Genomic DNA, 12,361 nt, shown 5'->3' with positions numbered 1-12,361 from the left:
GGCAGTAAATTTCGGAACGCAGTCTCTTTCTTTTCGTCGCTAAATCGCCATTATATCCTCTCCGAGGTCGATGTTTCTCTTTCCGCTCCATCAACCGGCGTCCATTTTCTTTGTCATCTTTCCCGCTTTTGGAGCATCCTTGTCGGACGAGTCCTCGTTGTAACGTCGTATCTAGTGAGTGAAGAAATTTCATCAAATCAATCGTTTTCTCGCAAGCGATGGAGATTCACGTGATTTTTCGTCCTAACTTGTATTTTTCAACAGATCCTCAAAAAAACGTTTCTCAAGGGTAGCGTCAGTATAGCAATTCCGCGTTACTGATTTTCCCTTCGCGTTTTCGTCGCACATTTTGATAATATTGACTATTGCGAATGTTAAAACAATTTCATAGAATATCGCTGTGCCTGAAGCTTCGCATAAAGTATTCATTGTTACAACAGAATAGAAAACGAACATCGTTGATCTTTTTTTGTCGTTTTTGTAAAAATGTAACAATTTATGGGTCTAGTAATCGCATCCATTTTATAAATTCAATATAAATAGACTTGACAATATTTAAGGGATTTTAATTTTTAGATTTTCAAGCTTATTGTTTCTTAAATAATGATTCTAGTCTGATTCTTAAATTCTCAAATTATTTTCCAACTTCTAGATTCACAAATATATCTAACATGCAAAAATATTGTAGAATCACTTAACAATGGATGGTGCACCTGTTGGTAGAGGAGGATTTCGGGGCCGTGGAGGCCCTGGAGGATTAATGAGAGGAAGAGGTGGTTTTGGAGATCGGGGAAGGTAAGCTATTTAATATAACTTTGCAAAATAAATAATTAACTTGTTAGCTACTGAATATTGGTTCACAAATAGTTTATTCCAAAACAATTTGCAGAAACTATTTTATTGATGGCTCTTAAATAAACAAATATAGTATATATTGTGAACATAAATAATATATAAATAATAACAAACAAGAAATAGGCATATACACAAGTATATTTAAGTAAATAATTGAGGATATTGTTATATGTACAGATATTTCCAACAGATATTTAAATTAAAATAATTAGAGAAAATACAAGTTTCTGTTCTATAACAGGGGTGGTCCTCCCCGAGGCGGTGGCATGATGCGTGGCGGACGAGGCAGTGGACCTGGTGGAGGAATGAGAGGAGGTCCTCCAGGAATGAGAGGCAGAGGTGGTCCTCCAGGTCGTGGTGGACGTGGTGGACATTTTCCACCAGGGTAACTATATTATTAGAGAATTGTTATTTGCTACAAATAAAGTCAATCAACATATGAAATATTAAAATAGAATTTAAAACAATGTACTATTAATAATATATTTGTAGTGGCCCACCAGAACCTGGCATGTCTAGTGGACCAGGTGGTGGACCACCACCTTTGGGAATGGGAGGCCCTCCACGAGGTGGGAACAGGGGTGGTAACAATAGTTTCCGTGGCAGAGGCAGAGGAGACTTTGGTAGAGGCGATAGTCGTGGAAATAATAATTTCCGTGGTGGCCGCGGTGGCATGGATAGAGGTGGTAGAGGAGGATCCAGGTAGCGATAGCTTGTTTCAATTATGTATTCGCTTGAAAATTAGCTGTCACTTGTGATATAATTAAAATATCTTATATATACAGAGGTGGATCTAGAGGTGGGCCAGGTGGCAGAGGCGGCTTTAACGACCGTGGCGGCAGAGGAATTGGCGGTGGACGTGGTGGTCCGACCAAGCGAGGTGGAGGTCCGCCGAGTTCCAACGGACCTTCGAAGAGACCTCGTTTCGATCAACCGTCTTCACAGCCATCAAATGGCTATGCTACTCAATCGTCCAAGTAAGTTCTTCAGAAACTGTTTTATTGATCAAGATATAAAGGAATATCCCAGTGTATAGATAACAGATACAGTAGATCAAATAGACCATCTATTTGATCTACTGTATCTATAGATTAAGAGAGACCGGAGAGATGTTAACTGTGGTAAATAATAATTTCAGTCAAGGTGGTTACGGCAGTGGTTCAAATAACGCTTACGGTGGTCAGCAGCAACCTCAGCAACAATCGGTGGGATACGGTGGTGGTGGCGGTGGTTATGGCTCGCAACAAGGATATACACAATCTTATCCTGGTTACGAAAGTTATCAGCAGCCACCAGATTATGCGCAAACAGTAAGTTTTGTAGATCCCTCTTCGAGCTCGGTCCTCGTTCGAAGGAGAATTTTGTGAAAATCTTTCGCAAAACTTTGATTTACAAATACACTTTTTTGTTGCTTTGTTAAACCTTTCGGAAATTCAAATATTTTTCTTGCTTCCAGGGCTACCCTTCATCCGCTCCACCAGACAACAGATATGGCGGCGGAGCATCGTCAGTTCCGGCTACCGGAGGCTTTAACGATCCGTACAATTACGGCAAAGCACCACAATCAGGTAAGCCGTTGACTGTAGAAATAAGAACGAAAGAATAAGTGCGCACGCAACGTTCATCGTCAATTTTCTCCCAACATTCCGATTAACTCCGCGCATCCTCGTCGCGAAGCGGAAATGTTCCAAGACTGCGTCACGAGCGGAATCGTATCGGCATTAGAGTCGTGAAACAGTTAGTTAATTAATACTACGTGGTGATGCATGTCCAGCCAATTACCAGGAGGCAGTGCCAGCTGCGGGGCCGGGTGGCGGGAACGGGGATTATACCCCTGTTAACCCATATGACGACCGATTTTCTAATGACAACGTAATCGACCGGGGCGGTTATTCGACGCAATCTTACGGTTAGTTATCTCGTCCGCTTATGTCACATCGTTCATGTATATACAACTCATTAATTCTTTCGTTACGGTCGTTAGAACGATCCCCGAGAACTCTCGTTCCTGCTCTTCCATCGCGGAACGAGACGTTGAATTATCGGAAGTGGAAGTTGACGATTGCGAGTATCATAAGTTTGTCGTGTTGCAGAATTTATATTACACAATTGCAGAATATCACAGATTTACTTTTGTTTTGTGACAACTTTCCGAAAGATGATCTAATGTCTCGTTTTAACATTAAACATCATCGGGCTTTCCGACATTCTCTCTCCCGATGTTTCGTTTTTCGAATAGTGCAGTATCGTCGGATTTTTGGGTGTACCGCATCACTTTGTCACTTTGTAATCGTCAAAAAAGTTACGTATGGTTTCACACGGAAATTATCCCTATCCCTAAAAATTCATAAAGGCAATCGGATATAGAGCCATATTATCGGGACACTGTCAGCACTGCCTCCTGTCATCTTTCACTGCAGAATACTACAGGGTTTCCATGAGACATTTATCAGAAAACGAGATAAATTTATGGAATTATCATTATCGCTTATCAACAAAACTGTTATCATATTTATTCTATTAGTTCTTAGCATAGTTTTATTATTTTTGTTATATTTTTATAACTTTGCAGCTATATTCAATACTGCTTCCTTGTCATCTTAATTAAAAAAATAAAATTTATAAGCTAAATCGATTAATTTCAATTAAACTCTCGTTTCCGTTTTTTTTTCCTCTCCTATGGAAACCCTGTTGTATTCTCGTTATAGCTCCCCCCCCCTGCCCCAACCATTTCTGGTGTTTTCTCTAAGCTGTGAAACATTCGTTTAAAATTGCGCTCTTCTTTTGTGTAATTATAGATTATTCAAACCAAGACGGAGTTTATGGGAAACAGGACTACGGTAAGTACAACTCGCAATACGGCAAAGCCCATTGACACTCGTTCTAACGCGGACATATACTTATATTATCGTAATATTATTCGAGAAAAGGAGCAACTTGGAATATGAGTGACGCAAACGAAAGTTTTCTATTCTATTTTTTATTAAGTTTATATTCTATTTTTATTTATTTACTTTATTTATCATAATGTTCTTTCTTACGTCCTTATTCTGTACAATTATTGTTTATTTAATAAATTTTATTTTATTGCGCGCGCTCCCTTTTCCTTTTTCTCTATCTTCATTGAATACGAATAAATAATAATGAGTAATGATGATAAAAATAAGTAAATATAAAACAATGAAATTTTGGCAAAGCATTCCGCTCATTCTGATATAATTTGTTCAATTGGTTGAATATCATAATTTGTTATGGTGATTATTTGTATAATAAAGAATTTCATATTTTCTTTTTTCAATTAAATTATATAAAATAATATTTGCTTTATCTTAAACTTATTAAAAAATTATAACTTCATCTTTGAGGAGAAAATATCACAAGATTTTACAAATTTACAAATAATAATGTTTTCAAATAATGTTTGCAATATTTGCGTCATTCAGATTATAAAGAGCTCCTGTTGTACTTTGTTACCCTCGGATTAAGATCGTCATCGATCAAACAACAAAATTTGTTAAGAATTTGTAAAATTTATCAAACAAACGAAATATAATAAACATTGAAACAAGTTACGGAAACATATCGTTTTTAACGAATACATAATATATATTCGCATATAATATTACATACAGAAAAGAAGTATGTATATATAATTTAACGAAATTTGAGATCGAGAAAAGGTGTTTGAAATTGCATCTTTTTCCGAGGATATGAAATAACGATATTCACGATAACGTATTCACGATAGAGAGTCAGGGGCATTAATATCGAAAAAGAAAAACAAATGTGGCACACAAAGATCCTAAAACTATAGGAAAGGCGTTAGAAAGTAGAAGGCGCTAGAATATATAGGTAGAATCTATAAATCGTAAAGATGCAAAAGAGATAAGAGTATATATAAGTATTTTCTCCATAATATTTTTCGGATTCTTGAGGATAGGTGTCAGTGAGTTATAGTGAATTTCAGTATATCTAAGTGTACCAGTATCATCGTATTACATATATTTGGATATACAATCGAGAGATAATGGATTATGAATTCAAGAATTGCGAATTCATCTAATTGATCCGAATGAAAGAGTTATAGTCAGTTGTGCACTATTCGTAACAACTCGTAGTGCAAAGAAAAGGACGAAATAAAAAAAAATATATATATATATATATATATACATGCACAAACTTTAGGTATGAGGTAGTGTGATTTTGACGTGTAACGTATACGCAGTTACATCGCAGTAGGAATAAAAGCAACATTATATGGAGGAAAACGTTTATGACATTGCGACAAGTATTTACAGTACAAATTAACGGAACGTTTGCAATATTACGAAAAGTATGAGAGAAATCGAGAAATTTTACACGATATCACCAAAAAGTCTGTCTATCTACGTCTATCCCGATATGTTAGGATATTCGCGACTTTACGAGGAATATATATGTGTATATTAACAATATTACAGAGCACTATATAGCAATATCACAAGTTCATTCACAATTCTAGAGAAAAACAAAGCGAAAAGATATAAGATTTCATAATATTGAAAATGTCATGAGAGAGCATTAATAGCGTTAATACTTTGAGAAAGTTACGAGACTACAAACCCGAGATCTTGGAAAAAATATTTTGGAGGAATATTATCGTTACGAGAAAAAATCGAGGAAAAACCCATTTTTTCTGTTATGTGTCAAATTAGGCAAAGAGAACTCTCTCTCTTCGAACGTACCATCTCATACATAAACACGCACATTTACACACGTTAAAAGGTAATAGACAATGTCCTGATAAAGATCCGTAGGAATGCAGGTGTTGGTAGTAAAAGGATCTTAACATAGCATGCGTAGGATGAGAGATGAGGAATATATAATAATTTAATGAGAGTCGATAACGAATAAGAAACAATAATATTTCGTAATGTATATAGAGAGGCAGAATACGAATTCTATTTCCCGAGTAATTGAACGGAGGAGCTATGGTTGTTTGCAGGTGGCAGTGCTGGTTACCAAAACGCCCAGTCTCAGCGACGTTATTAAAGATTCGACACAGTAAATCCGCTCGTTAATTTTATATGTAGGTAGACAACATTTTTCTTCAGAGAAAAGCAAAAAAAAACAAAAAAAAAGAATTAAAATTAAATTCATAGATAAAAGATGAGGATTCGATCGCCACGCGTAAAGAGTTAGAGGAAGAGAGTGTTAGATGTATCTCTCTTTTGAAATTGTGAGATAAGAGAATCGACTACGACGATGACGATAAATAATAAAAATAATCGGAAAATCTTGAAAGCAAAGTCTCATGAAAGAGAAAATCATCGCGAAAAATCATGTATATCACATGTTTGATTTCCATTCTCCGTAGGATAGTCCTGGGAAAGATGGGAAAGGTGGTATTTACACGTATAGAAATTGACGCTTTCTGACAAGTATGAAGCTGATTTTTTTCGATATAAGATTTCTATTTGATTCAATCATTTTAACGTTTTTATTCTATAAACTGTCAAATTCGATTAAAATTGAGTCATGCTCATCTTTATATTTTGCTAATTTGTTAAAACGCGTTTAAGCTTATAATTTATAAAGTGTGGAGGTGATATTATTTAAATTATTTTTTGTTTATATTTGATTTGATTATATAAATAGAGTAAATTTTATTCCATTTTATGGATGGAGTAAATAGATTATGAATTATAGTGTATATAAAGTACAAATTTACACGTTACATAAAAATATTCATATTGTGTTGACACGTTCATTGCCCGAGAAAACCAACTGATGTATAGGCTGACACATATCAGATATAAATATATCAGAAAACATCAGTATGTATATTTGCTATGATTTCGAATATTCAAACTTTATTGCCAACTCCGGAACTATCCAGAACTAATAAAATCTGGGACAATCAATTCGTGGCAGTCAACGTGTCGAATAATTTATATTTTATTTTCGGTTTATTTTAAGTGGTTTATATAGTTATTATACGATAGAATATTGTGCAAAGACCTGAATATACAGAGTACCACAATTCTCTGATCTTCAATTTCGAATTAATCGGAATATCCGTCGTTAAAATTGAAGTTTTACAAATGTAGAACACTTTACTTTGCACAAAAATATATATTGAGATATATATATATATATATACACACACATTATTACATTTATTATTATTATTATTAAAATTATTATTTAACTAATAAAAATGAAATAACATAGTTATATAATTCAACAAAATAATTTGTTGAAACCGCAATAAAAATTTATGCCGGGGAAAAATCGGCTTCATATCTGTCAAAAAGTGATACTCGTGTATCCGCTGATTTCCAACTTTCTCCGCATCACTTTGCTTTCGAAGGATTTTTCCGTTCCCGTTTAGCTATCCCGTTCGTCACGCGCGCAGAATGACTTTTGATCAATCGATTCACACACGTACTCGATGATGTAGGGAAATAATATTTTATACTCGACACTCGGCAGTTACTATTACTACTACTACCACGTCATTATGTCGCTTATACGACGATCTCTAGAATTAAGTGTAGCTCCGACGAGGCGCCACGCTCTTGTCGATCTTGTCTCATCCACGATTTAAGCGGAAAATAGTGTAATTTAATATTAACAGTAATTTGAACACACACTCATCAACATATATACACAACAATAAACGATAGAATGATAACAATTATTAACGACACATTGCAAATGTATGGGCAATCTCCTATTGTGTAAATAGAAACTCGTAAATAAACCCATTGATTGAAAAAAGGACACAACGCGCGAAATGTAGAACTGCATATTTCACATCTTTAAAGGCGAGGGTCTTATATTTTTTAATTTAGTGAAATCTCCGACATATATATATTTTTTATACACCTGAATCACACGCAATTACCAAAGACACCGTCGATTTTTATTTTCGATATTTATAATTGTGCGTAATTCGGTAAACGGTCACCGCACTATTGTTGATTATTAGCCAATATAACAATCGACAGTTGTCGCTTGAAAACTCTTCAAAAAACTTGGGAAATAACCAGTTGATCGTCGAAAAACTACAAGAATCTGAGAGAACTGAGAGGATTCTAATTCTTATTCTAGTGTCTTTCATCCGGCGAAAAATTGTAGTATTCGGAATGAAACGATTGATACTGGAAGGAAAATGAACGATTGCATTCTATGATGTCGAATTGTCTTACGTTATTTTAACTTATACTTAACAAATCTTTTGTTGAAATTTATACTGCATTTCTTGTATACGATGAACTTTTATTTTACGAATATATATGCACACATATACACACACAGAAAATTATATATTTATAAAGCGTATAACGACAGTCGTATTGTCATGTTTCGATATAATGTAAGTTCGATTTAAATGAAAGACATGATGAATGCAGAAAAAAGAAAAAAAATTGTACAAAATCATCACACCGAAGATTTGCTGTTATTGTCACCTCACCTCCGGCACGAGAGAGAGACACAGAAAAAAAGTACGGACGCAAAAGACCAGCAACTGCCCTAGGAAGAGACAGGCTAATCTCGCAAAGAGCGAGTGGGCGAATAAGCGATAATTGAGCGAAAAATCGTCTCGATAGTGTAGCGATGAAGTAGGTATGAAGTTTTTTTACGAAATCCTAGTAGATTAGAGATTATTACCTGCTCGGGCGATCTGCTAGGTTTTCGTGGATCTACCGAGCCTTAAATCGTTCCTTCGTTCACAGATTCTTCGATCGATTTGAAAACCGATTTTTAGTTGATGAAAGCACTGAGAGCCGAAAACTGTAGTTTTTAACTGTTAGAATTAAAGAAAGTACGAAAAAATGTTGATTTAAGAAGTAAAGTGAAAAGTAAAAATTTTTTTATAACTTGACAGTAGTGTTTAGCTAAAAACAAAATCAATTCTTGAAAATGGAAAAAAAAATATGAGATTATAATAATAATTTCTCTCGGTATTTTCACTAAGGGAAAATCGACTCCAAAATTTATCGAAAAAACTTATGGACGAAGGGTGTAGAGATCAGGATCTGAGAAACCATAGAATCAAAGATTTGAAATATAAAAATAAACAATAAACAATGTATGAATATATTATATAAACTGACGAAAGTATAAGGTTTGATTTACAATACCCAAAGCTTGAGAGAAAAAGTAGATTCAAAAGAATCTGAAGATCGTAAATTCTATAGTTTCATGTTGTGTGACGTCATTATTTCAAAAATAGTTCTAATATTTCACCCTTGCGTCATACTTATGCGTAGCGTTGCAAACAATCAATAGTCAGTAACTACAGCTCGAGGTAAATGTGTAAGTCTCCACATGTATATCTCTCTCGTCCATTTCTCCGCATAATCATGAGCAAAATGAATCGAGAAATTCAGGCCGAGGTTGAGTTTATATTTCACGATATATTTATTCCGTCTGAGCTCGATCACAACATATCGTTTAGCATTATAATACTAATCAAGTGTTACGCATTAAATTAAGAAATGGCCAGAGTAAGTACGACTAGAGCATAACACAGAGTCTATAAGCAGCGTGCTCGAGTACTCAAAATACTAATGTAATGAAAAATTTGACGAAAACTTAGTTTATTTCACAGGCGTAACAACAAGCTGAAATACTTAGGAAACAATGAATGAGAGAGAGAGGGAGAGAAAGAGGGGGAGAGAGAGAGAGAGAGAGAGAGAGGAGAGAGAGAGAGAGAGAGAGAGAGAGAGAGAGAGAGAGAGAGAGAGAGAGAGAGAGAGAGAGAGAGAGAGAGAGAAAGGGAAAAAGAGAGACGAAGATAGAGAAAGAATATCGTCCCTTCAAGAACATGTTAAAATCTATAAACGAAAAAAATAACTAACAAAAAGAGAATCCCAAAAAGAGAAAAGCAATAAAAATAATATTGGTAGAGTTTATTATCCTTGATTGCACGGTTGCTTCCTTGATATAGTCAATATAAGCTCGAGTAATACGTACCAATTAGTGTCCTACGCTTTATGAACAATTTCGCTTCACACTTTTAACCCCTATATAAATGTGTAATAATATCTACTGGACATAAATTTATTATGTACAGTTTTTTTTTTATACACGATGTTTTTAATCGCGATTCCTCTGATCTATGAAATAATGGTAGATCGATAGTCGTGCACGTTCGACGGCACAAGTATTACCAAGAAGTAACAGAAATTCGTAAAAGTTCTGCGACGTGAGAAAAGGCAGGGGAAAGCAAGCAAGACAAATAACGAGACTCTCATGAGAGTCGTGCGAAACGCGCACAAAAAGCAAAATACTGTAAATGTTAAATGAAATGAAATGCTCGAGTAGACCTCAACCCAAAAGCTCAGGTGAGTAAATACAAATAAATATCTATCCGTTCTTTGTGAAAAGCTATCAGTTTTGAGAGAAAGGGGAAGACAGGAGGAAAGAGAAGGACATGCGTATATTTATGATAAGAATGGAAAGGCTCTTAGATGTGTTTAATTGCAAAAAAAAACGTGAGTTTGGAACGCAGATATTAACGTACGTAAATAAATTGAGAGGGTGAAGTCAGGAAGAGGATGATCAATCAGATTTCAAAGTGAACGATTCGGTCAAATTTTGAACTTCCTTTGGTATAGGGAAAACTAACTAAAAAACTAACAAAAGGAAACCGCGATTAAACGAAATAGATATTCAATGTCGGGTATAAAATAAGATAATATAAGAAAAAAGTAAGATTTGCTTACCGAAGTCAACATACATATCAGGTCTCGAAGAATATTCCTCATGGCAACGAAATGTATATTGATTTCGTCAGGAGAAAAATTTCATCGGGTAGAAAGAGATGTTGAAGCTTGAATTAATAAATATAATTATCTATAAGTAAGCATCATTTAACATTCTTATGTCACTTCGCAAGCTTCATATATAAATCTTGGAAATTTCTTCTTGTTAATCTCAATCAGTTCCTTCATCATTTTTTTATCTTCTTATTTTACTTAACCTGTACCGAAGAAAGCTCGACATTGGACCGAGACATTTGTTTTGAAACCCGAAAGTTTATTCCTCTCTCTAGCTTCACTCTTTGATCAGTACGTATTTATATGCATACGAAAAATTAATTGGAGCAGACGAGAATTCAACTGCTGCATTTATAGAGTGTAAAGTATACATGTTCAGTAGAATACTCATAGATGAGATTGAAACAAAAGAAAATACATGTTACAGACGACACATATGTATCGAAATCGAAACAAAACGAAAGTTCATTTGACTATAACAGGCAAAGTTGCGTTTCTTTATATTTATGTCTCTCGTATAAACACACACGACCTAAGAGATAAAAGAAAAGGGAAAAAAGAATAAAATATTCGCTACAACTGAGTAGAAGCGTACGTTAGGACAAGAGTGGAGGTGATTTCGTTTAGAGATTCGCATTTTTCGCGAAAAGAATTTACGGCGGTGACGTTCGTATCGCGTTATTATTATCGCTACAAGAGTTTACGAGTTATTATATATATGCAGCTTTTCACACGAAACGAGTTCCCATAAACGAGTCATTTTACCGCTTTGTGTACACGATAGCTGCCGTTAACGATGGTTAACGATAATTCGTCAGGCGGTCAGATTGTTCTGAGAGAGAAAAAAAAAGAGAAAAAGTCAAAAAAGGAAACTAAAAGCGACAATAATTACTCGGCTCGTCCGCTTTCGAAACTTATGATAGAGAAGGATAGACACGCGCGGCTAGAAGAACTGGCCACAGAATACGATTCAGTGATATTGATTCGGTCGCTAATCGAGAACAGACAAGTCATTCGAGTAAGCAAGTAGTAATAGTCGCAAACGACAGTTGTTGAAAACGACGTTGAAACGATAGATAAGACTAGTGTTAAAAACTTAACGACGAGTATAGATTGATTTTACTGATCTAACAATCGATCGTTCAGCTCCTGCATTTAATTTACTGTTGTTGCTTTCTCTAGGCTCTCACACCAAGTATAACCGCGGTACTTGATCATCCGCGCCGTGGGAGTCATCGACAATAATTGCCACATGACTGGTTTCGCATCTTCGGTGACACGTCCCCGAAAAGTCGCGTTCCCGCGATCACAGTGAAATCGGAGACGAAGCGCCGTGACTGCATCAACTTGAGGACCATAAACTCTTTACGGTATCCCTGAGCTGCCAATGCACCTAGGTTACGGATATCGTGTTTCACCCAACATTGCCAACGAAGCTTTTCATGTAAGCGCGTGGGTTACTGACGACCCACGTTGCTGAATCGACACTTGTATATTTCTGAAATTATTGTATAAAAGTCAAGTTAAAAGATAGCATGATATTTCTCTGTAACAATTGTATATTGTAAGTACAATGGAAGTTGGTACAATGGATTGATGTAGCCAATGTAATATATACATGATAATCAATAAACGATCATTTAACGTTTGTATCGCACATTGCAAAATTATTTACGAACAGTCGAAAGCTTCGCTTTGCTTTCGCAGCTTCAAATCTTCAAATATTATTCTCAAGA

At 35.3% G+C, this 12,361-nt stretch overlaps 1 protein-coding gene across 5 annotated transcripts; it reads left to right on the top strand.

Moving 5' to 3' along the window:
- The first annotated feature begins 39 nt into the window (after positions 1-39).
- On the top strand, positions 40-12,273 carry LOC105182880 (glycine-rich cell wall structural protein 1.0). 5 transcript variants are annotated; one of them, XM_019841127.2, is made up of 10 exons: positions 40-174; positions 689-795; positions 1,097-1,240; positions 1,348-1,557; positions 1,641-1,832; positions 1,994-2,165; positions 2,312-2,423; positions 2,630-2,764; positions 3,654-3,695; positions 11,808-12,273. In XM_019841127.2, exons 2-10 carry the CDS (start codon positions 701-703, stop codon positions 11,837-11,839), a joined length of 1,134 nt encoding a protein of 377 aa, XP_019696686.1. In that variant the 5' UTR covers positions 40-174; positions 689-700; the 3' UTR covers positions 11,840-12,273. The 5 variants fall into 5 exon arrangements, with proteins under 5 accessions (XP_019696686.1, XP_019696683.1, XP_011138965.1 ...); XM_019841124.2 differs by lacking the exon at positions 11,808-12,273 and adding an exon at positions 5,840-8,745; XM_011140663.3 differs by lacking the exon at positions 2,630-2,764.
- Positions 12,274-12,361: the final 88 nt, after the last annotated feature.

The sequence above is a fragment of the Harpegnathos saltator genome, unplaced genomic scaffold, assembly GCF_003227715.2.
Source record: "Harpegnathos saltator strain DR-91 unplaced genomic scaffold, Hsal_v8.6 scaffold403, whole genome shotgun sequence".
NCBI lineage: Eukaryota > Metazoa > Arthropoda > Insecta > Hymenoptera > Formicidae > Harpegnathos > Harpegnathos saltator.
Note: the sequence above shows the minus strand (reverse complement) of the source record. Positions and strands in the feature narration are given on the sequence as shown.